The sequence below is a fragment of the Molothrus ater genome, chromosome 2, assembly GCF_012460135.2.
Source record: "Molothrus ater isolate BHLD 08-10-18 breed brown headed cowbird chromosome 2, BPBGC_Mater_1.1, whole genome shotgun sequence".
Classification (NCBI taxonomy): Eukaryota; Metazoa; Chordata; class Aves; order Passeriformes; family Icteridae; genus Molothrus; species Molothrus ater.
Window position 1 is genome coordinate 11,040,076 of NC_050479.2, and position 27,861 is coordinate 11,067,936.

Consider the following 27,861-nt stretch of genomic DNA (forward strand, 5'->3'; position numbering starts at 1 on the left):
AAGATTTTGAAAGCATTGTCACTCTTCCTGTCTGTTCTGCTCCTGTTCAGTACCTAAATAAGGAGTTTTATTTGTTTTAACTTGTCAGTTTGACCCTCTCTTGAAACATAACACTGAAATAAGCAGAGTAAAATGGCGGAAAATTCTTTTCCTGCAATTGGCTTCATTCTGTTTTACTTGGGTTTGCATTCAATATTTGAATTTCAATTTCATGTCACATTCCAATTACTCTAACTCTTCAAGTTTAACATTACACATTAATTTTAAGATGAAAAAAATTCCAATATACTCTCAATTTCATCAGTGTATTTCAAAGTTCAAGAACAAGTTGAAAATCACACCTATTTTTCTGTGGTTTATTTTTCTTCTAGTATTGTTCTGTGTTAAAGAACAAAATGTGCTAAGGAGAAATCACCTTAAAAACTTTATATTTTTGTGATTTAATGTCTTAAATTCTAATTTTCCTTTTGGCTTTCATGCTTATCATATCACAGAAGAGAACCATTATAACATTTAAATAAATTGAAAGATGAAATCCTTTATTTTTTCTGACATGTTTCTGTAGGATAGAATTTATTACTCAGATATTTTAAAAAAATTATTCAATTTTTGCATTTATAAATTAATTGTCCTGAGAAAAATCCAAAACCAAAAAAGACCCCACCAAAACCAAAAGCAAAAAATTGTCCCCTTTGAGTCACAGAAACTGGCAGTGGAGTTCTGGATAAATTTTTTCAGAATGAGATCTTTTGCTACATATTGTGTTGATAATGTTGATGTATATTTGTCTATTATTTTTATTTGCTAATTTATACAGTTTTGTTAAATGAACTGTGTCATATCTATGCAAGCATAAACAAAGTAGTATTTTTTTTCTTAGGGGAGATAAATGTCAGAAGTGAATCACTATACAAACCCTTTCTAAATGCAATATTTATAAATAATTTGATAACTCAAATATTCTAATGGTCAGTCAAACTGGAATAGCTTATTGTCATCCTTAGAAGATGATAGTAGATATCTTGACATTTTTAGAGAAGATATTATACTGGACTGTTGCACTTCTGGTAGTACCTTATCATCTTTTTTTTTAATATTTGAAGTTTCTTGATGCAAAAGAACTACATCAAGAAAAAAAAAAACCACAACAAAAATAATCATACAAAATCACACAAAAACCAGCCCAAAGTATTAAAATAAACCCCAAAACAAATAAGCCAAAATCCAAATCAGTAAACCCATAACCATTTGAAGGTTAGAAACAGTCCTTTTCTGAAATGGCTGCCAGTAGGGTAAAAATAAATAAATAGATATTAAATGGTGAACTTGTGATTGTGTACTCAGGTCAAAATAGGTGAAATGCAAAGAGATGCCTAAGTCTACTGATGAATGTCCCAGTTTAGAAAATTGTTCTTCAATTTACCTGAATACTAATGAGGAGAAAAATTTCCTCTGAGATGAGACAACTTCTGTTTAACCTACATGAACGTCAAATTAGGCAACTGTTTTTCTGTTGTCTAAGGATCTCTGAAGTTACAGAGGAAATATGAGGCCTTGGCTTTATGGACAAATCGTTGAACCCTGACCTACCACCTGGGTTTTCATGTTTCAAACAGACTTTGCTGCAAAGGCATGAATGCCAATGAAAAACCATCAGAATTTCAAAAGTAACAGCAAGAAAAAAACAAAACAGAACAAAAAACTTAATGTGCATGGAGTCACACTGTTTTGGTGTTTTGGTTTGCTTTTGTTGAAGACAAGCTATCTCACAGGAAGAGAGCAGGAAACTGATTTTCTCTACTCTGTAGGAGGGCTGAGAAAAATGCAAAAAACCCCATTTCAGTCCTTTAGAAAATACTATTTCTTGGTTCAATGCTAGAAAATGTAGAACACAGACCACAGAGCTTTTATTTCAGCATTCCTGGTTTAGTTATTGCTGTTTCAACAGCTGATTTAGATAGAGATTCCAAAGTGTAGGTATTTAGTTTCTTTTCTAATACTGTGGAACCTCAGTGCAGCAATGACACGTGTTCTTCTGATTTCTCTGTTTTAGTTTTTCTTCTTTGATAGATCTTTTTAAAAAAATGAGAAAAAATTATAATTTAGTGTAGCCTCATCTGCGATAATATCATGCATCAGGAATTGCTTTTGCATCATTAACTGAAGGTCAAAAATAGCCCAACAGTTCATAGCCCTCTCTTTGTAAATAGCAAAAATCTAGGAGAAAAGATCAGTCTTGAACTTCTGAATGATTTTATGTTCCAAACTTCTCTGTCCAATGGTGTGTGTCTGTGGCACCTCTCATCATTTTAGCTGCAGAAACAGAAGTGGTGCTTCAGTGTTGGGTACTTCTCCATTCCAAGCAATGAGTAAGTTACAGATTATTTAAAACCCGTATCTAATGGATCAGGAAAAGACACTAAGAAGAAGATGTGTCTGTTTTCCCTCAAAAGAAAGGAAAAAAATCCACAAATATCCAAATAATAGCACATAATATTTTGAGATTATGAGGTGGAAAAGTAAACAATCAGTCAAGGCTGAATTTCTTGTTGTATAAACTTCCATATTGGCCACAGATCGTGTGGGAAGCACTCGGTGATAACAGTAAGTGAGAAGATTTTTGATAAGACGGTTTCACAGCTATGGAGTGACTTGGACACAGTGAATGAAACTTGTTTCTAAATGCATGGTCATGCTATGATGTGTTGCATAGTCCAACCAACTTTTTCAATCTGTCTTCTGGCATAGAGATATTTGACCACTACTAGATTTCTGGAAAATTACTCATGCTTCAACAACCTTTAGCAAGGGGTTCTTCTCACACTGTGAATTTTGGTAGTGTTACTAGGTCCAGCTGGTCCTCTAAGACCATGAATATGAATATGCTGAGAATGCTGGATGTTAAGCAGAAATTTTAATAGAAATATTCTGGGAAAAAATGAATTCTTATTTTCTTTTAGTTTTGATTTTCACATTTTCAGTAGAGATAATATTAAGAAATAGGCTTATTCCTGTCTTATCCTTTCTATGGCATAAATTCTGAAATACTGAAATAAACATTTATCATAGTTCATTTATTCAGTAACTTGAGATTTTATTTTTTTTCTTTCAGTAACTCCTGGTGAAACTGTTGCTGTGGATACACAAACCAGGGTAACCAAGGAAACCACCACCTTCAAACCAGAAATGCCATCTTCTGTGCTTTTGGAGGTTCCAGCCTTGGCTGACTTCAACAAGGCATGGGCAGAACTCACTGACTGGCTTTCTCGACTGGATCGAGAGATAAAATCTCAGAGAGTGAAAGTAGGTGATCTTGATGACATCAACGACATGATCATCAAACAAAAGGTATGAGAAACACTGATTTTTCAAGTTGAAAGCCTCGTGATCTTTGTTCTGTATTAAATCCTTTCAACAAGGAACACAGGAGAGATGATAGGCTGCAATACATGTAGTTGTCACTTCAGCTACTTTATCCCATGAACACAATTATTGGATGAAATTTATAGATAATTAATTGAGGAGAAAAGAAAAAGTATTTACTATTTTCTCTGGTATTTGAAGCAGATCTCTCTATGTTTCTGTTGCTTGTGCTGTAAGAGTATGCAAGCCAATGGTTGAAATATAAACTTCATGAAAATAAAGGAATTGCATAGTAAGCTCCAGGTTGCCAGGAAGAAGACGACCCTGTTTCACACCTTTTCTTATGTTACTTCTTAATAACTTTCTGAAAGCCTTACATGCTGCTGCTCTTGGTTTATCAAAGGCTCCTCAGTTGTCTTAACAAAAAGAGCAGCTCATTAATGCAATTGTTTTGTCAGCAAAACTGCATCACTGCATCATTTACCTTTGAAAACACAGAAAAATATGGAAATACATGTTTTAGGAGAAAAAAAAGGCTAAATTTTAGCTACTCGATAGCAATAAAAGTAATTTTGTATTATACAGCTCTAAAGTAATTACCTGCCTTCTAGATTTAGCATTGTTCAATATAAAAGATTTGCCTTACTTGCACAAAACTTTTCAGTGCTGAATTTCCATTCAGTTCAGTTCTAAACTGAGTTTAGGATTCCCAATTATAAGATTCTGTTGTTTTTTTCATAATCTTCCCCCTCATAAAAAAAAATCTGATTTATTGTAAGGAAGATATTGACATTCTTCTCTTTGCTAAACTAGAAATAGAGGGAGAAAAAATGTGTAAATTTTATTGAGGCTCTGTACTGAGACATTTTAAAGAAAATATGCTGATGTCTCATGGGATTCATTTTTCTTGTTTTCTTATACTTCCTTTTTCCCCCAGTGCTTTAAACTATTTTTGAGAAATTTGGCTGGCTTTACCTTCTGTATGATGAACATGTTAGTTTCATCTTGATTAATGATGATTATATTTGCTAAGTAGAATTACATACTGCTTCATTAATTAGAATATCCTTAAAACAGAATAGATATAAGTGATAATTCCAGTGCCATCTGCACAGGGCATTAGATTAAAAGAGTTGTTATGCCATTTGGAAATGTTGATGGCCAACCTTTATCTTTTAGTGATTTTCAGAATAATTTTGGTTTTAAAATTTTATATTGTCAAATACTTTGTTCAATATTATTCAGTTTTCTTACTTATACCTCACTTTAGCATTTTATTCTGGCAGGCAAAATCCATAGTTTGCTTCCTTCTGCAGATGTGTTTTACTTAAATATGAGCTCAAATTATTAACTCTTCAGAATTTCAGTTAATATTATGTATGTTTTAAAATTAACTGCTTTGAATTTGCATTTTATCTTAGTTCAGGGCTAAAATATTTTAACACTACTGCAGTCTGTTCCTGGCTGGGTAGCCCTGTCTCTTTTTTTGATAGCATGCTGTGCTGGTAACAAAACCAGCAGGAAAACTCTTTTTTGTCATGCTTACCTCTCTAATTGGCTGTGCAACAGAATGTGACATTTAATATATTCTCTGATGAAATGGAAGAACCAATGTCTATATATAGACTGCAGTTCTGTTAGCTGTCTCCTTCTCCAATGATCATCTTAATATCACTTAATACATGGAAATGAATGCCATGAAATATTTCATTCTTCTTGTAAATTTATCACTGGATTATTAGTTGAGATTAGGAGGGACAATTTTCAAAACTGACAAAGAATTTTTAGGTTTCTCAAAAAAATAAAAAACAAAACAAAACAAAAAAAACCTACCCTGCTTTGTAATGTGTGGAGTGTCTGCAGCAGTCTGTGAGCTGATGAAGTTGGACATGTGGGTACTTGACTAATCCAAAAAGTCACGCCAGATATGATCTAAGTTGGAAATCCAAAAGTAGTGCTTACCTGATCTGTGCATTCCATAGAAGATTACAGGGATATTTTTCCTGTGGCTGTAATTTAGAAGTCATTGAAAGTCATCACACTGCATTTTGGTTTATTTGGAGAGTTTATTGCGTCTTTACAGGTACCTCAGTAAGATTTAATGAAAGCTCCATCCTTGTAGATTGACCTGTTTTTTTAAAGTCAGTTCTTAGACTTTAGGTGTAAAATACATCTGAACACAGCCAAATACTTCCCTTTTAAAAATGCATCATTACAGAGATAAATGCCCAAAGAAAGCTGTTTCACTATAAAACATCTCTAGCTGCTCACCCAGAATTTAGAATGTTTCAAACAGCTCATCCTGTTGTTGTGTTACCAAACCCTTACTGGTTTTGAGTTTTGTTTCCATTTCATATTTCATTCAAAGCAGAGAGCCACATTTCTAATAGTAAATTGCAATGTCAGAACAAACATTTTAAAAGCAAAGAAATCCCATATCCTGGCAGTGTATGTAACAGGCCATTTTCCAAATCATTCAGGTAAAAATAAGTGACCTTAGGTTGTCCTTTTTTTCACAGCAGCCTGTAATGTTGTTGAAGCTCCATCTCTGAGGTCATTTTGGTTAAGTTCTCTTCAATCTGATTGTATAAAGGATCACAGCCACTAACTTTGCCATATTTTTCCTCCATAAAAGTTTAAGACATCATTAGCCCTCACTTGAACTTTGCTTGGAGCTTATCTCAGTGAATTGGCACTCTTGCGTGAATAGCACATACGCGGGTTAATTATAGGATAATAAAACTCAAAAAAGACAACTATTATTAAAAAAGGCTTATTTTAGTGGCAGCTTCCACTTAATGAAAGAAAAAATACAAATTAAATTCTCCTAAGTGGTGCACATAATATATAGTAAAAGTAGTGTCCTAAAAGAGTAGCATAATGATTGTTCATTTCAATATCTATAGTTAATCTTTCAGTCAAATGAGTGGTATACTTCAAGCAAATGCATTACCTTTTTTAGTCATCTGTGATTGTGTATATCTTGTTGAACACTGTATAATTAAACTAAAGATATTAAAAAGTGTGTAGTAAAGATATTTAATATTAGCATTAGTGTCATCTGTGTTTTCGTTAAATGAAAATTATTATATTTTTCTCATCTGCTTGAAGATGCCTTGGCAGGCTGACAAGACTCATGCTGTTTCTTTAGATGAGAAATAATGGAAATAAAGTTCATGGGAAAGTCCATGGCTGTATAACATGCCATGATGTAGGGAGGTGAGGAACATGATGAACTATGGTTTATCCACTTGCTTCAATTCACTGTCCTTACTTCAAAACAACCAACATGCTTTATATTTGAAGGTCAGGTGGGGGTTCTTCATAAAAGAGAAAATTGTGATGAACAGGATGATAAACTCCATTTTGGTACTTTTTAGAAAAATGGAAACCTTACTTAAGATGCCAACAAGCCTTTACTCATAAACTCTGCTTTGGCATCATATCTTGAGAAGAGTTTGAAGCAGGAATAGATTTCTCGTGAAAGAACTGAATCATGGAGGCTTTGCAAAGCTTGAAGTTAATTAACAATGCTGTTCAAAGAGATCAGGTACTATAATCTCCTTAAATTTTGGATTATGTCCATGGATTTTGCCAAGGTATGCTGTTCATCCAAATTTTTTGAAACATACGTTGTTGAAAGCATGGCTATTTTATTGCTCTGGATGAACATAGATTTTAATTAGTAAAAGGTATTATAATAATTATTATATGAATGGAACTACAATTTTCTATGCCTGTTTTTACTCCTTGATTCTAAGAGTTGAATAGGTTGAATCTTCAGTTTTAGGTGCAGTAGAGGGGACTAATCTGAAAAAAAAGTATTTATTAGAATGAGACCAACCTAGTTACTGAGACTTTTATGCAAAGAGGAGGAAAAGATACTTTCAGGATGGATGATTTGTGTCATCCCAGAGTAGTCAACCAAAAAGATGTAGAGAATTTATTTCTGTCTAATTAATTTGTCACTATTCAAAGAAAGGTGTGTTTGATCATCTGTCAGTTGGAGAAGTAAACAAAACTAGAATGAGGAAATGTTTTCACTTTTAATTGTAATTGATTTTTCTATAGTTGAGAATCTTTTCCAGATGATGTATAGTAAAATACAGTTAAGGAAAAATTGTTTATAAACTGCAGAAAAAAGAGTGGGCTTAACTTATGTTTCTCTTGTCTGAGTATTTTTAGTCTATCCTTTCCCATGGTTACACGTCATGCATTTTAACATACAACTTAAACGTGCATTTTCATGTGCAACCTTACAATTACAATCAACATAGATCAGAAGAATGGGAAGTTTTCTGTCCAAACTGTGTTCCAACATCCATTTTTGTGGAAATATAAATATAGTTTTCCAGCCTTATATCCTGTTACTACAGAAGCAATTGTAAGTTCCAAATTAAAATTTGCAGTTCTGCATTACTGGGTGTGAATCAGTGTACTCTAAATGTGCCTGCGTTGCGTGAGAAGTTGTAGTTACAGACAGAGGCTTTTGCTATGTCCATATAGCTTATGTTAGAAGTGTGAGCTGTAGGCAAGGTGGAGTCTTCAGCCTTTTGGCTAGTGTACTTTAAGGTCTACAGAGTTTTGCAGAAGTTTCATTTTAGTGACAAATGCATGAAAAGATCTATGCATCCTCAGATAAGGTACTGTAAAAGACCATAACAGAAGATTTTACACTTGGATCTGAACATTTCCCGTTCCTGTGATGTACTTAAAGGGAAAATTTTGCTAGTCCAGAATCCAAGTGTGGTGCCAATAAGTTGGGAATTTACACTCACATTTTCTGAGTCAAGCTTCAAGAGCATATTTCCCCCGTCCCTTGCTGTGTGCTGTCATGATGGTTTGAGCGTTGTTTTCAAATCTTGTAGGATCTTCTTTCTTCATATGAATACACAACTGCAGACATTCCCTTGTCACTGTTGGACCAGGATAAACTATCCTGATAAAGCAGGGCTGGTGCTGAAACTGATTCTGCAGCATGTTGGATGGTTCACTGGCATTTTTGTGCATCCTCTCTGATACCATTGCCTACAAATGACTTTATGGGTTAAATGGTCTGCAAAAGCCTCACTTATCTCTATGAAATTTGCTATAGGATATAACTGCTCAGGGGACACTATCATTATTTTATTGTGTATTTCAGAGTGTTATTGTTGTTGTATTTAATATGGGATATCTAGTGGAATTCTTCTTTTATGCTGTCACGCTGTTGGACTTCTGAAATTACTTTTAATTTATGAAAGTATCGAAAATCTCGTTTCAGTTTCTGAAGTGAATAAAAAAAAATAATAAATGAACAGATTTCTAAATATATTAATTTATTATTATGAATTTAAAATCACAAGATCTGTGGTCCTGAAATGCTTTTGCCTTTTTGCAGAATAGAGGAAAAATGAAAAAATGCCTATCAGCCTTCCAATTCCTTTCTAAAGGTTAGAAAATGCAGTAGGATGCTCTAGAGGGCCTGGAAATCTGAGTCTTTAAAGGGAAAAGGAAGAAAAAAGATCTATTAGCTGGAAAATTGGACCTCAAGGGATATAGAATATGTGTCAGGAGACTGTTTTTTTAATACTTTGTTGAACAAAAAGACAGCTGATATTTTAAACTAGCTTGGCCAGCTCACTACTGTGTGTTACAGAGTATATTTGTTTTCTGCAACAGTAAAAAAAGTCTAAATACTGTCTTTTGGAGTGTGATTAACAGCTATTTCTTTATTTCTCTATTTCTCTATTGTGTTAATTATTAGGACACTCATAGAAGTTGTACCTCTAAGGATCTAATTCTAAACTCATTGAAGTAAAAGAATTACTTTCATCATTTTTCAATTAGTTTTCAGTCAAGCTGTAGATCAACATCCAAACAAAAACAATATACAGTTGTACCTAAAGATAACATTCCTCTTTTTGCTTTTATTGGTCTATTTTGAAATAATTTGAGGGGTTTTTTTTCCAATTCTGGACAAAGATAAATTATCATGAGAAATACAACTGGCATCCTGTTCAGCAGGGAAAGGATAAGAGTGTAGCAACTCAGTTTTGTTTACGTCAATATGCTGAGTATTAGAAGTATCAACTTTTCATTAGGGCTGCATTTTTTCATTAGCAATTTTTTTTTTTATCTCTGAGTCTGATCTATGCTATAAATATAAATGACCTATTCCATCAACACTGGATCTTACATGATCTACTTTTTCTGATCCAAATCATGCTTTCGTTTTGTGCTTTTATTCCACCAGCATGTGCAGCTAAGAGACCCTGCTGCATGAGGTCCTCTACAAATGCACCATAGAAAGTTCATACCATGGGCATGGAAAGGGTTTTACAGTTGTGTACTGTCCACAGGGACATGAGAAAATCCTGCTGTGCTGGAAAGTGTAAAAACTCCCCAAACCCTCAGGAGTTCTATGTGTGCCCAGCCAGCATAAAAATGCCTAACTAATTCTGGGCTGAATTTAATACAGCCCTCACCAACATGCTGAGGGAAGGGATCATTCCTCTTTAATCAACCTGTGGGAAGCATCTGGAGTTGTAGATCTGGTTTGGGCTGCCCAGTGTGCAGGAAAGACATGCAGGGAGTCCAGTGAGGAGCCAGCAATGTGGTCAGGGACAGGAGAGCACTTGATAAACGAGGAGGGGCTGAACTGGGCTTATTCAGCCTGGACAAAGCTCAGAAGGCAGCTGCTTGCTCTCTGCAGCCATGAGATTGGAGTCTGCAGAAAAGATAGAGCCAGACTCTTCTCAAACGTTCCCAGCAGAAGGATGAGAGTCAACAGACACATGCTGCAGCAAAAGGAATTCTGATGAAATATTACGAGAAAAAAATGTGCATGATGAACATAATGAAACACTGGAACAAGCTGTCCAGAGATGTCAAGGATTCTCCATCCTTGGAGATATTCATCACAAAGCTGCATAGAGCCTTGTGTGACCTCTTGACGTGACTGAATTTGGCCACGTTTGAGCAGTAGCTGAGCAAAATTATCTGCAAAAGAAAAATGATTCTGTCATAATATATAAATGCTATTCTCAAATACAGATTCTGTGTTCTATACCTTGACAGTGAAACATGCTTTAAATGAAGGAAATAATGGCTTTATTTCCTGCTTTGTAACCCTCCCACCTCAGCTGTGATTTCCTTTAAGGACTGGAGAATTTTAACTCCTGTTAAAATTCAGACACTTTTTTTTAGTTCTAAATAGTTCTGAGGATCTGCTAATACAGTTACACAAATTTCAGGGGGTTTTGGTTTTTTACCAATATTGATATATAGTATTAGAAGTAGTAACAAGAAAATATAAGAGTAGCCTTGGTTTTATTCAGAAATTGTGGGAAATATAAAAGCAGCTTGTTTCTAAATAATGATACAATGTATAAAATTCTAATCTAGTTGGAATCATAAAATGCAAATTAAATCTAGGGGGAACAATTGTATATTTGCTCATTTAATGTGTGAGGAGACAGTGCTCCTCTTCAAGAAATAAGTTTTCTTCTGTAAGAAAATAAAAACACCAAATCCCAGCAGACCTCCCTAACGAAGCCGATCTTGAAACACAGTTCTTTTATGTGGAAAAGAAAATGACCCCAGAATTTAAACTAAAAAAAAATCTGTGATCTTGAAATCTACCCTATCGGTTACCCAATGTGCCAAGGGTATCCTGATACTTCCATAAACACATCCAAATAATGATACAGGTTTGGGGTTTTGCTAGCAGATGGACAATTCCCTCCTGAGGCAGAACAGCCAGCAGTGTCATTATCATCCTTTTTCATGAAGGGATTGTTTAAAAAAATGTCACTAGCTTTTAAAAAATGCAGTATAAGCTTTATAATAAGTACTTTCTAGTAACTTAGCTCTACTGCAGTAAGAACAATTCTTGGAATTCCATTTCCTCTTTTCCCAGTAGAATTCTATGATAATTTTTTTGAACTTAGAGAAGCTCTCATGGAAAGTTCTCAGTTGATTTACATGTACATATTGTTTTATAACACTCACGTTAAGTAATAAAAACCACTCAAATAAGTATTTTACTCAAATGTAAGGAGACAAACATCTTAACTCACTCCAGTGCAACATTTAAATTTTGTGCTATGTAGAGCTGCAGGAAAAAAATTTAAAAACCCTGTAAGAGAGGCTTAAAGGCATATTTTTATTCAGGAGTACCCGGTTCTTGAAAAATATTCTCTATTCCCTAACCATTATACACATTTTATTTTTTTCATGTGCCCCACAACTATCTGTGTGCTGTCACTAAATTTAAGGTAAATAAACAGTAAGTTCCTTTGGTTCTGGGAAGGCAGTGAAATAGTGGGGGATAGAACTGCATCTTATGAAGTTGGTATTATGGGAGGAGAGAGGAACACTGTGCTTGGAATTTGTTTCCCTTGCTTCACCTTATTCTCCTTTGTGGAACATGGCCTATTTTCTGCTGCCTGGAGTCCCCTTTGGCTCATCTTTTCTTCAACATATTCTCCTTTTGTATCTACTAAATTGAATTTTGTATGCAGAAGATGAGGTCAAAATGTCTGATTTTGTCTAGCCCATCTAACATTTCTTAATGATGAGCAATGTATTGAAGAAGCCTTAGATTCTAGCACTTCAAGACTCTCTTTTCCTTTCACTAGTTGGGGATGGTGGGGGATAGGGTTTTATGTTTATTTTTTCTTTTGTTTCATATAGATCAAATAAAAGTAGAATTTGTTTGGTTCAATATCTGTCATTACTGCGAAAATGAAATAAAAAACCTCATATTTGCTGACAGAAAATTTACAGTGTAAATAGAATATTATTTTTTTCAAGTTAAGACTGCAATGAGATCCTAGAAATGGCTGAATGCACATGCAGCTTAAAATACAAAAGTACTTCTACTAAAAGCAATAGGACAGTTTTCCTCAAGAAAGAGACATTAAAGTATTTTTCTGAATTGAAACAGAGAATTCAGCTCTCCATGTAATCAAGTGCTGAAGGGGTACTTAATTAAAAAAAACCTTGGTTTTGTAGTAAGTGTGGGCCATTTCTCCAGGCTCTCATCTGTCTCTGTAGCCAGCTGATACAATAAGCAAGGTAACAAATCAATCTCAGAACTGTATTCTGCTGCTTCTGTGGACCATTTTTCTTATTGAGCTAAAAGATCAATTTAACTGCTCACCATGGCACTCCTAATGGTCAGGTGCTTTCTGCCTACAGGAAGGATTTTCTCCAGCCAAATATGAGATTCATACACGAGATTTAGTCACTTCAGCCAGTTCCCAAGTTCCTTTCTCATGCTTCAGAGATGCTTCAGATCATTTGTCAGATTCTCCAGATAAATTGTTAAATATGTAATTCACCCTGGGTTTCATGCAGTGAGGTGAGGGGAATTGTTTCCTGGAATGGATTCTTTTGCTCAATACACAAGCTCAGGTGTAGATACCTACCTCCATTTAGTCTCACTCATCTCCACCCTGTGGAGGAGCAGTTTTCTGCTGGAAAGAGCCAGAACATTCCACTGGGAATGAAGCAACGCAGTGATTTTCCCCAGCAGGATTCCTGGAACAACCCTGCAAACCAAGCATGTTTCCTGTAATGTGGAACAGCCAGTCCCTACCATTTGTTAGCACGAATAAGCTTCTGAATATCCAGACCAAAGGCACTGATTTTACTCCACTGGGACACTGAAAAACTCCCTGATTTATCTCTCTCTCCTCTATCCATTTCTTTTGTCACCCTGAAGGCCACAGCTCCAAGTTTTAGTTTAATTTGATTTTAGTATTAAAAAAGCTGAACCCAACCCCCCAAAACAAAACTACAAAAAAATAATGTCCTAATATTAGCAAAGGTAAAGTGAAAAGCTGAATTTTGATACTCAAAGTGGCTTCTTTTTGATGTTTTAACAGAACAGCTTGACACTTACTTTCTGTGAGAAACAAAACATTAGGATCAGCAGTTGTTTCTAATTAGAGGAGAAGCTGGTTTTGATATTTTAGGAAAAAATGGTTCTAAGGTAACACAAATACCCTGTTTTATTTTTCCTTCATGTTCAGAGAAAGATCTGTTGTGTTTTTTGACCAAAAAGCAAGAAAGTTAAAAGGAAGAAATACTAAGCAGAAGGTGAATTTAAGCATTTTCCTCTTTGTGGGAAGAATGATGGTTTTTGGGCTATTGCAAGTTGCCAGTTATGTCTCACTGCATGTGTCATGGAATCTTTTATTCAAACAGACAGTTTTGAAGGTGGCATGATGTGTGATATCTCAGGGTAAATGTCCAACCTTTTGACATATGTTTGACCATTTTCCTCTCTGGTATTTAATCAGTGTGTCTTAAAGTCCTGCTGTGCATTGGGATCAACACTGATAGCATTTTAAAATGTTATTATAAATCCTTCTACTCCTTCAAATGTGGTCCATATGGCATAATATTTCTGATGAAAACTAGTATATGTGGCACACTCCTATAATGTCATTCAGATGTGGGATTCAGCTCTGACAGAGGGGTTGTGTTTTGCAAAGAAATGATGGTACATCAGAACACATAAAAACCATTAGCTTTTTTGCTGGTAGTGTGATTTTGGGTGGGGCTTCCTCCCCACCTGGACCTGTCATTGAGGCATGTGATAAAAAACAAGAACACTGATGCTAGGGAACCACATTAAATCTGTGCTCACTAGATGACAACTGTGAAAGCTTGGCATCAGAGTGCTGTGAGACAGTTGATAAAATCAACTCCCTCAGCCATTTGTATTTTGTATTTCTTGAATAATTTAGAGGCAAAAATAAAAAAAAAAAAGGCAAATTCAGTATTTATTTACTAAAGAGGCTCCCACTTTTTTACAAGTCAGGGGGAAGTTCTTTATAGGCAGCAGAATCTGAATTGGGGCTGAGCACTGCCAAGTGGCCCTTCTGGTCAGTGACTGTAATATATATTTTGGGTCTGATGTTATGAATTCAAAAATATCACTCCTGTGTTCCTGTACTAAGTGTTCCAGAGCTACACAAACCTGCAATATAATCCACAACAGACATTGTTGATATGATTGATTTACAGACAGGAGGGTTGACAGAAAAGAATTAGTGGCATTTTGTGCATTTAAATTATAGTACTGATAAGGTGCATGTGGATGAAAAAACTTTCAACCAGGTAATTTCAAGTAATTTCAACCAGGTGATTTCAGCTTGGATGAAAAACCTTTCAACCAAGTAATTTCAGCCAGGATTTAGATCATTGTTCTGAGCTGAGCAAAAAAGGTGAAATTGTCTCACTTGTCTTGTGATTATGGTTAAGAGAAGACAAGAAAGATGGATTAAATGTAGGTGGAGAGGAAAGGGTAGGAAAACCAATGTAATTCTTGAATTGGAAAAGTTTGCAAGACTCTTAGTTTGTCTTCTCTAAGACATAGCTGTATAAAAGTCTGTTTTGGTGAAGTGCAAAAAATTCAGGGAAGGAGAAAAATTTGTAACATAGAAATGCTCTTGTTTTTTATCTAGATTAGTATATGCAAATTTAATATCACCATATTTCCCTCCCCCATCTCCTCCTCTTCCTGCTAGACTGCAGAAGTATTTAGGTCAAACATCACCTGCCTTCTGAGAAGGATATCTTACAAGTATCTTTCTTTGATTCTTTCTAGCCAAATATGCTGAGATTAAGGAATATCTTTCATATTTAAATTTCTATTCAGTCATGTTAGTTCATTTTGTTTATTAGTGTCTATGTTTCTATTAATTTTGTTTCCCAATATTTCTTATCAAGGTGTGATTAATCTATTTTACTTAATTATGATGGATTTCATCTGAATTTAATAATTTTGTATGTCTCTAGTAATTAGAATGGTTTATACATAAGCCAGAATTGTAAGTGGAATCTAAGGGAAATGTGCACATGACTTTTCATTTCCTTGGGTGCTCATTACTCAATTCCTTTGAAATTCTTTCATTAGCCAATCTTTAAATCACAAATCTTAATTAAAATAACAGGACAGCCTTTGGAGACCTCTTAGCATAGAATACAAAGCATTTAGTTCTTATTATGAGAAAATTGGGACTTTTCCACTCTAGGGTTCACAGAAAATGTGTTCTCTTGACTTCATGTTTCATTGTACACCCATTTCTGAATTCCATGGGTTATGTGATCATTGTTAGGCTTTGCTGTAGAGTTGATCCTCAAGGATGCTATTAAACAATATATAGGATAAATGATTCTTCATCCTGTTTTGAATGATGGGTAAATCACCATTTATATTATCATTTTGAACCCTCTTTCCTTCTACTGCCATTGCACAATAAGAGTTTTTCACTGTAATTATCATTTTCAGCACAAAAACCATATAAATAATAGATTATTTTTTTAGTACTATCTCAGAAAGAGAAGAATGAACAGCAGGACTCATTTCCAGTTCCCTGTACTTCAGAAGAGTTGTAATGGATTATTAAAAATAATGTGAAAACAAGCACTTTTTAACAATACTCAACAGAAAATGATGATCTTTTAGTGCTTTGCTACTGATGCTTCTCCTTGGAGACATTCTGACTTCATTTCAATCTGCCTCTGTAGATTTTTTTTTCCTTTCTTTTCCAAATTCATTTGAATTTTGCCTGTGAGGGATGCACTGTTAGGAATGCAACACAGCACAGAGGATGCCAGTCCCTGTAAGGGTGGACCATGACAAACTGTTCCTGGGCAGCAACCTGCTGCCAGTGTTCTGTCTGCTGGTGCTCCTCCCGTCTGCTGCCTGTCTGCTGTTCTGGGCAGGAAAGAAAAAGAAAATCAGAAAATTGGGAAGAGGTTCATTGAAACAATTCAGAAATAACTGCTAAGCACCATAGAGGTTAAATGTTAAAACTAGTTTTTAGTTCTAATTTTATGGTCTGCACTGAAGTAAAGTTCAGGTAATGAGAGATGGAAATAGTTATACTATGACTATATTTTCTCAGAACAATTTCTATTATGTTTGATAAGAACTTTCATTTTTAGAGGCTTTTCGATAAAGTTAAGTGTCCACATCCATGTGGAAAGCTGCTTTTCATGAGAAATTAATTGAGAAATGTAAGATTTTTTTTTAACAGATTCAGCCACAATTCTGTCTGGCACATTACCAATGATCCAGGAAAATATTCTGTTACAATTCTGAAATATTCTGGTGTACTTTTTAGTATTTCTTAATACTCAGTTCTCTCAATTAAATTATTCCACCGGTCTTAAATATCTCTAAAAATGCAGACATCTCTGTATGTCATTCCATTTCTGTTTGACAAGGACATCTAGGAAAGTGATCTTTTTCTATACAGTAATTCTTAATGTTTAAACTTTACTTTCTTAATTTGGTATGGTTTAATGCAAACAACTCAACCACTTAAAAGTAATCACACCAAAAAAAAAAATCTGAAAACATTATTTAAAATTAAGATCTCCATAATAGAAAACTGGTTGAATTTACACCCCTATGGGAGAGAAGAGAGTAATATTTTGAAACATATTAACTAAATTTCAATTTACAACTCAGAGAAAACTCACTACTTTGGAATTGTCCATGAAAATGTAAAACGCTTTTTGGGATTTTTTTATTTTCTTTTTTTTTTGTTATTTTAGTAAGTGAATGGAAGATACAAGACTGTGTGTACAGGATTTTACAGGAAAAGGAGGAGAGGGTGAGAGGCAGGGAGTTCAAAAGATGTTCCCAGATATTTTTGTCCACTCTTACAGACTGTGTGTTGCTGACCATAATATGTTCAAAAAGAAAGGAAAGTATATTCCTCAGAACAAACTTGAAATTTTGCTGGTTTATATACCCACTGCCTCTGAAAAATTAGGTTTATAATGTGTAACAAATCATACATCAAATTACATGACCCAGATGCAGAGATTTTTATTATCCTTGCCATCTTTTCTGCCTTATTCTCATTTGCCATTGATAACTGTCAATAAGCCATAATCTGTGGACACTTTTTTAGATGAGTTCTTAAGGAAGAGGCTTGCAAACTGTGCAGGACAGGGATCCCATCTTCATATCTCTTAAAATATTATTTAGACACTGTAGATTCTATTATAAAAAACCCAACAAACCTAACATGCATTAATTGTTTTGATCATATTTTAGCCACAATACAAATTCCTGGCATATCTCACTGAGTAATGAAAAAATCATTTGTAATTCTTATTCATAGACACAAAATTGGGGCAGATCATAGCAAAAATGATTGTTTGTTTCCTGCTACTGAAATGTTAGATGGGTTATCTCAGTCTTCCAGACCATTTGGCCATCAGAGAGGAGACTGTTATCTGTTCTGACATTAATCTACTTGCAGTGGCTACTTTGGTGCACAGTTTCAAAATGACAACATGCACAATGCATCATAATTATGTCCCTTTCAGGAATAACATTTGCAGAAAGATTTCTTGAATGTGATAAAGTGTCTCTGCATCTGTGGGAGCTAAAAATAGCCTTTTTTAAAGATGTGGTTGTAAGGGATGTTTCCCAAATTACTGCATGGGGTTCACAATGTGTTTTTAGGGGTGATAAAATGCAGAATCATATGTATGCATAATAGGCAGGCAACATTCAGTGTAAATTCAATCAAGAATGAAATGCTATTACGTGCAAACACCTCCTGGGCTTGTGCAGAGGTAATGGAGCATATGAAATAGATAAAGTGACAGCCAAGAGAGGAAGAAGATATGTGACTTTCCCTACAACTTTGCTTAATAAAGCTTTCAACATACATTGTGGATATAATGTGTTGTATTGTCTCCATCCAAATCACCTTAGTTTTTATTCCATGCATTTTGTAGACTGTAATTTGGTGATAATGGCTTCTTTGCACAGCTCAGGAGTGATGAACAGGAGTAACAAAGTCTATTAATAAGAGAATGTGCATGTCCTTCCCAATACAGAGATCTTATTTTGAGTCGGTCAGGAAGAAAGTAATATTTTGCTTGTAAGAAACATCACTAGGTATTCAGTATTGAATATTTAGGGAAAATATATATGAGAGGGTTGATTATAAGCTAGTCTGTGTAAGAGCCAGGTGAAAAGAGTTACTTATTTTCAGCCTTTCCTTACTTGTTACATGCTTATTCCTTCTGTGAAACATGCTTTATGAAATCTACAATTCTTGAAGTTTGTCTTGTGCATTATCAGTGGTTTTGATTCAGTGGGTTTGGTCTATGCTGTAAAGTTCCAAGCCACACTGCCTGAGTGAGGAGCAGATTTGTATTGCTCTGCCTGATGTGTTGCTCTGCAACATGGTTCAAGGAGTCAGGATGTGTCTCCTTTCCCCCTTGCTGTAGTTGGGAGCAATCTCTTCAGACATGGGGAATTTATGCCCTTTTACTCCCTAAAGGGAGATGCAGTGGAATTCTCAGATGAACCATTCATATTGTCTCAATCTTGCCAACATTTTCAGACTTTCTCATTTCAGTGGAAATTTCTGATGACTAAATAATTGGAATATGATACAGTAATGGAAAGCATTTTAATATGTATTGTGTTTACAATTTTTTTTTAATTCCTTGATTTATCTAAAAGTCAAGTGTTTGGAGACTCTTCTTAGCAGCAGCTAGAAAATATGTATTAGTAATATAAATATTATATTATGCCAACATAGTAACAAATCAAACTCTTCCTGTTTACTACTAAAAGAAGATTTATTTATAACACTACAGATTTCCCTATAATTTAGAAGAAAAAAAAAAGAAAAAATCTTGTATAGGATTTGGCATAAATTTGAATGAGGACAGCATTGCTCTTAATAAATATTTTGCATCTCACATAACTCTCTATTTGCAATAGATATTTCCATATTTTAGGTTACAGAATTTGTATTTTATGGAGCTATAACAAATCCAAGACCAAATAGTTTTAAATGTGCCTAAAAGAGGGTTTTAAATGTGCCTAAAAGAGGGTTTTATCACACTTGAGGGCACAATACTTTACTGAGTCAAAGCATCATTCTTCTGTCTAACCCAGGAAAATGTCTCTGGTGGTGACATTAGGGCAGGCTGAACAGGGAGAATGTATCAGCCTGGCTGCCTTCTACTGAATGTTATTCTTGTACTGCCCCATCCACAGCATCCACAGCTCTTGGATTTGGGACATCAGGAGTCCCGCAGCATCTGTTTCCCAGCCTATTGTTCAACGAAGTTGTCTAATCCCTCTCTGAAACTGCTGATTCTTTTGGCCCTCATGACATCCTTTGAGCAAGATCTATACAGTCAGTACCTGCTATGAAAATAAATACGGGGTTTTTTCTGTTCTAAAGCAGTTTCTACTACAATAATGCAGCATACTCCTGCCCAGTGTCTTCTGCCTTTAAATGAAATACACATTCAGGAGTGAAAGTTTTATTGTATGTAACGTCATTAGGTTTCCTGAAACTTGTTCCTGAAGGATTTCATAAAAAAAAATTTATATAAAGTTTTTTTTTTTTTAACTTTAAAGTTAAAACTTTAAAACTTTAACTTTAAAGAAGCCCAGGAGTTTCTCTAACAAAAAGCTATGGCAGCTGTGGGACACCAGTTTCAAATCTTAGTGCTGGAGCTGTAGGATTGAAGCTGTGCACAGGTCACAACTCCTGCCCTTGCAGCCTCTCAGATTTGCCTCCCCACAGGCAGGTTGTGTCACTCCTGATTATAGACCCATCTCATTCTTCAGGCCTGGAATATAATCTCTGGGTTGTTTTTTAGATTAGGTTATTATTCTTGTCTTATTTTGAAGTACTTTTTGGTATATAATAGGACTCTAACACCAACACAGCCTTTCTTTCCTGTATTATTTGCATCTGTATGTTACAGTGCACACTTTATTATTATTCTGTCACCAAACTTCTGAGGAATTATATGTCAGCTAAAGTAAAACAAGCCCTTCATGTCTTAGCTAAGAAATTGAGGCCAGCATTTTTAACAGAATTAAAAATAGAGAAAATTAAGTGCTAGCCTGCAATTTTGCACTGTCATTCCATAAAAAATATCACACTACAAAGAAACTGCAATGCAAAAGATAGGCCAATTTTAATATCTGAGATAACTTTGAGGAAGAAATAATTTAGTAATTGTTCTTATTATTGGCAGTCTCATTTTAGACAGTCTCCAGGTACTGTTTCCCATCCTTCCCATTCTGTCTTTCTTCCTTGTTATCAAGTAATCAAAATAAAAACTAAAAGAGTATTAGCTCTAAGAAATGCAGATGAACATGCTTTTATTCCAACCAACATTAAAAGTTCTATGGAAATGAGGCTATAAATTAGCCCAGGGTTCTGTTTATTCTCTGTGCTGGTTTTGTGGTTGGCTTTTTTTTCCACAAATGGTAAGTATACTAAAAAGGTCTTGAAGGAGATTTGAAATTCTTTGCAGTCCAGATTTTTGTATCAGGCAGGATCAACTAGACAGATAATTTCTGACCAGTTTCTGTCTAACCTGCTCCATAAGATTTTTTGTTCTCTGTATCTTTGCAGAATTCTTTTCCCACCACTTAGCAATCCTTGGCAGTCAAAAGATGTTTGTTTCCAGCCTTAATGTCCCCTGCTTCAATTTAAGCCAATTATGTGACCACCATGAAAATTGAGAACAGTTTACTCTCTCTCAGCAATAACCTCATATACTTGAAGGGTGGTACTTCAGTTCAATTTTCTCTAGACTAAACAAATCCTGCTCCTTAAAATCTCTACCCTTGTTTCTAGATTAGTGACCATCTGTCCAGCCATTTGCAGCCCATTCCAATGCTAATCCAGTTTCCCAGCTAGTTATTTTACTGCCTTGGATTTACTGATTTCTCAGGATTTTTTTTGAGATTGCTTTCAATTGAATTCCTCTTCTCACATTCTTGCTGCTGGTTGGTTTTTGCATCATTGTGAATATAAAAAATCTATGCTCTGTTCCATCAACCAATATTAGTGATTAATATCAGACATAGGACAAGTCTGTACGTAGCTTCACTTGATATTGCCTTCCTATAGAGTGTATTCAAGTTATGGGGTTTTTTCCCATCAGTTTCATTTCCATTTACATTCAAATTTTCTGATTGTGGTAACATCACATAGGCAGTATTGGAAGCCTTGCTGTGGACATCAGGCACAACATCTACCTATGGTTCACTATTGATAAATCTAACAGCTCTGGATGAAGAGAAATGCAGTTGCCCTCTCATTCTTTACTCTTGATAAATGGCTTGCTGTATTACTTGTTACTATTTCCCCTTCTCAAAGGTTGTTTAATCATATGTTCTCGAAATGAGCTAGGAATAATTCACCTAGAATTTCCTGGGTAGTTTTCTAAGCCTCTTTCAAAAGAGAGGTATATTCATGCATTGCTGGCCCTTAAATATAACTACTAATATCCACAAGGTTTCTTGAGCCAGTTCCTGAGTATTATAGCTGAAATTCATGAGCTGTCACATCAGAATTCATATTGAGTTAGATAAGAACGATGTCACACCAATAACAAAGTTAGCAGTGTTTGTTTATTGTCTTTCACACAGAGACCTTCTGCCCTGAAGCTGTTAACATAAGTATTAGTGCTAGAACAAACCTTTTTTGAGACTCACTTCAAAAGTTTCAGTGACTGCTTTATTCTGTTTGGGTAAAAATATTGAAGCAAAGGAAGTTTACCGACTTTATGGCATCTGCAAGAATAATCTACATCTTGTATAACATTACAGAAGAGAAATGAGCTATAGATTTGAAACTCTTGTTTCCATAAGGGGATAACAAACACTGTGGATAATAGTAAAAAAATATGTTTAGACTCTGTGATGGTTGTAGTCCTTATCCAAATATTGGCTATTGTTCTATATTGCTTGTATATATACATCTGTGTAAGCATGTACACATACATATCTACATTTTAGGTGCACATATTCCTTTCTTGGTAGAAGATATAATGAAGACCACCATCAAAATAAATTATCAGGTAGTTAGAAGGATTGGTAACAGCAAATTCTGAACAACAGCCTAACTAAGCAGTGACTTTGAGGTTGAAATAGTGAACAAATATCTGAAAATATTCCAACAAGAATGGTAGGAAATACATGCAAGATTAAACTATGGTCAGTTAGTGCAGATGTCCTCAGGCTGCTCCATGAAGTTTTTCCAAACCCACTGTGCTTTTTCGAAGAAAATTACATGGAATATACAGCAATGGAGGTTTGACTCTGACCTCCTTCTCTCCTGTGCACACACATACACACACAGATGTTGTAGTACTGCAATATTGTGGGTGTGTCTCCATCACAGACTGGCTCACTGCAGCTGTTTTAAATGAGATAAAGCTGGAGAGCAGATGCAGGTAAGTGGTCTTGTATTCAGCCAGGTGAGACTCATCAGATCTCATTAACTCAGAGTACTCCTGAAAGGCTCTGTAGTGCTGAGCTGGCCCCAGAAATCACATAGCTGTGTTCACACCATGCTCTGTGTGCCTTACTTAAGGCTATCTGGCCTAAGGTAGTTCTTTACTGGATCTGCTGTACAGCTTCTTTCCTGTCTTGTGTGTAGCCCAGAACTGGGGTTTATTCACCCATAGGTGACTGAGGATTGACTGCCTCTCTGGAATGTGTGCCTCAAACATCACTTGGCTCCTCTCTTTCATATCCCTGCTTTTCCTGTCCCTCCAGCCCCTCTATCTCAGGCCTCTACCCTGCTGTTCCCACCCTTCCTACACCTGCCTTCACATAGCGAGCTTGTGCTCAGCCTGAAGCATTCACCTTCCTAAGGTGAGAGGTGAATGATTCAGGAAGCAGGGTGGGTACAGCTGTCCAGAAACTACTGTTCACTCTCCCAGGGAATGTATGATGTGTGTCTATTTTCAGTAGTACCCTGGAGCTGGGTACCCAAAGTCTTGGGCTAATGATGTTGTGCTGAAGTTGCTACTCTTTTTTTTTTTTTCTTTTTTTTTTTTACTCTTTTTTTTTTTGTTCAGTATGAGTAATGAGTATGCTCATGCTTCGTGGCTTTTTGGGGTTTAAGGGATTCTTAATCTGTGGACAGAGATTTGATTTGGAGTTAATTCAATAAGCATGCCCTCAGCCAGAAATTCTCAGCAATTGTGTGCTAAAAAAACTCTCCTAATGCAGCTCTTACATGACTTTAGTTGTTTATGGTAGAGAACATTCCTCCATGACAGTAACTTGTATGATCTGATTTCCATATGCAATGTCTTACACTGTGGAAGACAGTGAAACATTTTCCTTTGATCTATGGTGACATTAGAAAATATAAACCACCAACCCTCCAGAGAACAACCTTGGCGTACATGGTGAATCTGTTATAATTATTTGTTATCTCTTAATGCCTGCACATCTGCAGCAGTGAGTACTTAAAGTCTGAAAGAAAACTAAATTTTTAAAAGATATTACAGTCTTCGCAGTTTTTCAGAACTACATTTGACTTTGGGTTATTTTTGTTTCGTTTTAAAGAAACATAGGGGTTATATTCAAAGTTAAAACATCTTTTTGTACATAGTAATCTACACCTAAGGCTACTGACTAAGAAAATATCACAGCAGCTTTTCCACTGTTAGGAATCTGTTTAGAAAAAAAATTATTAAAATTTTTGACCACACATCATCTCTATTACTACATTTTTAATGTCCTACACCTCTCCTATTGGTGTTACATTTCTTTGGCATTCACTCTCAATATCACCTTATTTAAAATGACAATGTGTAACTCCAGGTATCTGTAACCTACTGCCATCCTCCATTCCTCCCCTGCCCATCTTCAGTAAGGCAGCCCAGCCCTTTCGCATTTCCACTGGCAGCTTGCTTCTGTTCCCTTTTCTCAGAGCTGTGTCCCTGTCACACCTGTCCTCTGACCTTTCCTGGCATGAGGCAGAGGCTGAGAGCAAAAGGAAGGACATGGGGATAAGCTGGCATGGTGGCATCATTGCCACTAGAAATGGGCAGCCAGTGGCACCTCCAGAGCCCTTGAGACCCTTTCTGAGGAAAGAGCTGATACAGAGTACAAGGACATGCTAAAGCACATCCCTTAAACTTGTTGGGTTTGTTTTGTTTTTAGCCAGAATATATTATGCTGTCAGGGATAAATAAACTGATGTTGCTTTTAGCTGGTTCATCAGCACCACAGGATAATGGCATCTGTTCAGTCTTATGCGTAATATTTCTCTTTAGTTTCTTAGTGAAGTTGCTTATTCCTGTTTCAGCTCATGTTTCTAGAGAGTTCTGCAAATCCCTTGGATGTGGCTACAATTTACATCTTTGTATTTTCTAGTGCTTGGAATGTAGGTATTTAGAAGGATACTTTGGAGGGATAAAGTAGAAGCAAAAGAAATGGTTGATTCCTAAAATCAGTTTTCTTTTGTTAATAATTAATAGCTGACAAAAAAAATTGCTTTCAAATGTAGTTCTCACTAAAAAAATAACTCTTACTGTCTGGTGGAAAAAGTCCCTGGAAAGAAATGTGTCTGCATATGTATATGTGATAATTTTGAAGAGAAAAGAAGGAATAAGGTCAAAAAGTTGAATAAGAAAAAATTGCCAAGATAGATACATTTTTCAGTTCCATAGACTGTAAAATAGCTCCCAGTTTTGCAGGCTGCTATTTGTAAAAAACCAGTGACCTCAGTCTGGAGTCCTTCCAGGATTCAGCTCTTGAAAAACTGCTTGTCACAATCTAGCATTTCCATAGGGAGATACAAATCATTAATTTTTTAAAATATAACACATTTGAGAGCTCTTGTTTCCACCTCCCAATATGGCCTTTCAGTAACTGACTTTGTTATGGTAACAGGGAGGGGGAGAGCAGGAGACAGGGTCCAGATGCATCATAACAGCCTCCCAGTTAATTTGGGTTCTCCCCCCTGGAGAACTGACTGCATCAATCCTCGCATAATCCTCTATATGGGATGGCATTTTCTTGTACCTTCCTAATTTAGTGTGTAAAAAGTGAAAATATCAGATATCAGGTAAGGCCACGTTGTCAGGTATGTTAAACTTGAAAATTATTATTCCAGGATTTTATATGTTTCTCTGTACTGTACTTCGTGTCAAATTATCTGTCAGTGCTACTAATGTGAAAAAACACCTTATTGGCATTGGAAAATTACTGCTCAGTGTAAACCTGAAAATCAAGTTGAGGACCACTTTTTACCAGTGAATTGTTAGCAGCCAGTGCCATAAGCCCTTGGGTTTAGGAATTGAGGTCTGTGAATTTAAAACAACAAAAAAGCCTCTCCTGTTGAAAAGCAGCACCAGAAAGATGGATGATGTACAGTCATTCCATCTTCAGTTATTTTCCAGCCTGACTGACACCATTATGGAACTGCAAATAGTGAATTCGTGAATGTGGTCAGAATTTTTTACACAAAGCAGTGTGCAGTACAGTTTGTTGTTAAACTGAGGCTCATCTTTTGTAGTACATGGGAGAACAAGAACATGAGAGCTGTCTATCAAAAGCCTGGCAACTTTATTTCTTTCTGGAACTGTAGAAATACCTTGTCTATAAAATGTTTATATTTTACAAGCATAACAGGAACTAAGTGTAAATAAAAATACACTGCAAGATACAGTTTTATACCTATTTTCATTCCAGTATCCCAGGAAAAATTTGAGTGGCTAAAAAACAAGTTCTCTTCCTCTAAAGCAAGGGAATTGCAGCCATAAAACAATAAAACAATAGTTTCCAATGCACAGATAATCTTGTTTGTGGAAAAAATGTCAATTTTTCCAAACAAAGATAAGAGAGAAGAATATTTTCATTTTGACCTTTAATATTGTCAGGAACATTTATTATATTTATAAGTGTGTTTTAATATTATCTCAAGAAATCCTCTTCTGTTTTGACCAGATTGTGATACTCAAGCTTATTGCCCCTCCTCAGTTACTCCTCAGTTACAGAATAGAAATCAGAGGAAGGTTCTTAATTTTGGAATTTAATTCATTTGATTCCATCTTTGTTATTACAAAGGCCCCCTGTAAATTCCATATCTATTCCTGCTTGCGTATTGCCATGTATGTATACATGAATCAACATAAAAGGCAAATTGTTCTTTCCTACTTTTATTATTGTAGTGTCAATCTGCTTTATCAGTGATTCTTTCTTTTGTGTTTATATCAGATTCATTCCTGAAACTGTAATTCAGATAATAAAACTGTATTTTCTGAAAAAGAAAAATGCTAATTTTTCTTCCACTGAGTAGCATTGTGTGGCTCCTCTGCAAGCTCCTAATCAGTGTGTGTACCTTATGCCCCAAGCAATGTTTACAGATGAAATACATTAACTGTTCATAGTAAGAGTTCTTGTCTGAACAAGAAATACCTCCAGTATTTTGCTTAACTTTATGCTTAAACACTGCTCTCAGTCAGAAATCGCTTAAATATATTTAAATTATATCTGTGTGAGGAAGGGGGTCCAAGTAGGACTGATACTGATTTGAGGAAACCAATGTTGAAAATTCATCTCAGAGAAACTGATATTAAAGGGGAGTTCAATTTTGAATCGTTGATTTCAAGGTCAGAAAGGGCAAGTATGTTCAAATACTATATGTGAAACCAGTCCATGGGATTTTACATAGAGATTCATCTTCTTACTCTTCCAAACTGTGTCTATTAAAAAAAATAAATTAAAAGTTCTGTTAATAGTCTCTTATATTCTTTAGTGATTTGCTCTGTATTTAAACATATTGGCTACTGAGAATTTGCATTTTTTCTGTTTAAACAGTATTGTCTTCAATTTCCAGCCAATATACCTTTTCAATGCTACTGTTTCCATAGCTAATAATTATTGTATTATCAGGAAACTATCTTCAGTAGCTTTTAGCATGAGCAAATTAACTCTCTGCAGCAAGATATATTAACCAAGGGCAGAACCATAAAATGACAGAAAAGTCTAAAATGAGGCATAATTGCATAAAATAGGTGCAGCACAGCCTTGACACTCGTGCCCAGCTGTGCTGCTGCTCACCTCTACAACAGTGCTGTTTGCTGTGCTCCTCTGCTTTGGCTTTTGCCTGTGAATGGAAGCCCTTCCAACCTACTCTGCAGAAATATAAAATCCAGGACCCATCTTGGCAGTAACCTCCTTCACCTGCCTCTTGTGAATATGTGCTTTAATCTGACAGGTGTTCTCCACCAGCCTTCCCAACGATATTCACTGGAAATGCAGGAAGGAGAGGTGCTGCCAATTCTTGGTCCCTTATATATTTTCCAGAGGAGAAGGCATCAGTGACACAGCTGCTCTCAGTGTGTGCCCCTGTGGCCAGGAAGGCCAAGGGTAGCCTGGGGTGCCTTAGGACAGCAGTGCCAGCAGGTCAGGGAGCTGATCCTGCCCCTCCACTGAGCCCCAGTGAGATGAGTGCGTCTGCAGTGATGGATCCAGTTCTGGGCTCCTCAGGACAAGAGAGACCTGGAGATTCTGGAGTGGGTAAAGGGGGAGGGCAAGAAAGATGAGGGTCTGGAGCATCCCTCTGATGAGGAAAGGCTGAGGGAGCCATATTTACATTTCCTTCCTTCCTTTGCTGTCAACAAAATATGAACATCAGAATTTTTCAGGTTTCCACCTTTACCTTCTGTATTATTGTTGAC

General features: G+C 35.8%; 1 protein-coding gene across 4 annotated transcripts in view; it reads left to right on the top strand.

Annotated features, from left to right (window-relative positions):
- DMD (dystrophin) overlaps positions 1 to 27,861 on the top strand; it is a 1,044,614-nt gene that overhangs the window by 718,636 nt on the left and 298,117 nt on the right. For all 4 annotated transcript variants that reach the window (XM_054518613.1, XM_036378966.2, XM_036378958.2 and 1 more), the window contains one exon: positions 3,113 to 3,348. In XM_054518613.1, coding sequence (XP_054374588.1) covers positions 3,113 to 3,348 — 236 coding nt within the window. The remainder of the gene's footprint in view (positions 1 to 3,112; positions 3,349 to 27,861) is intronic.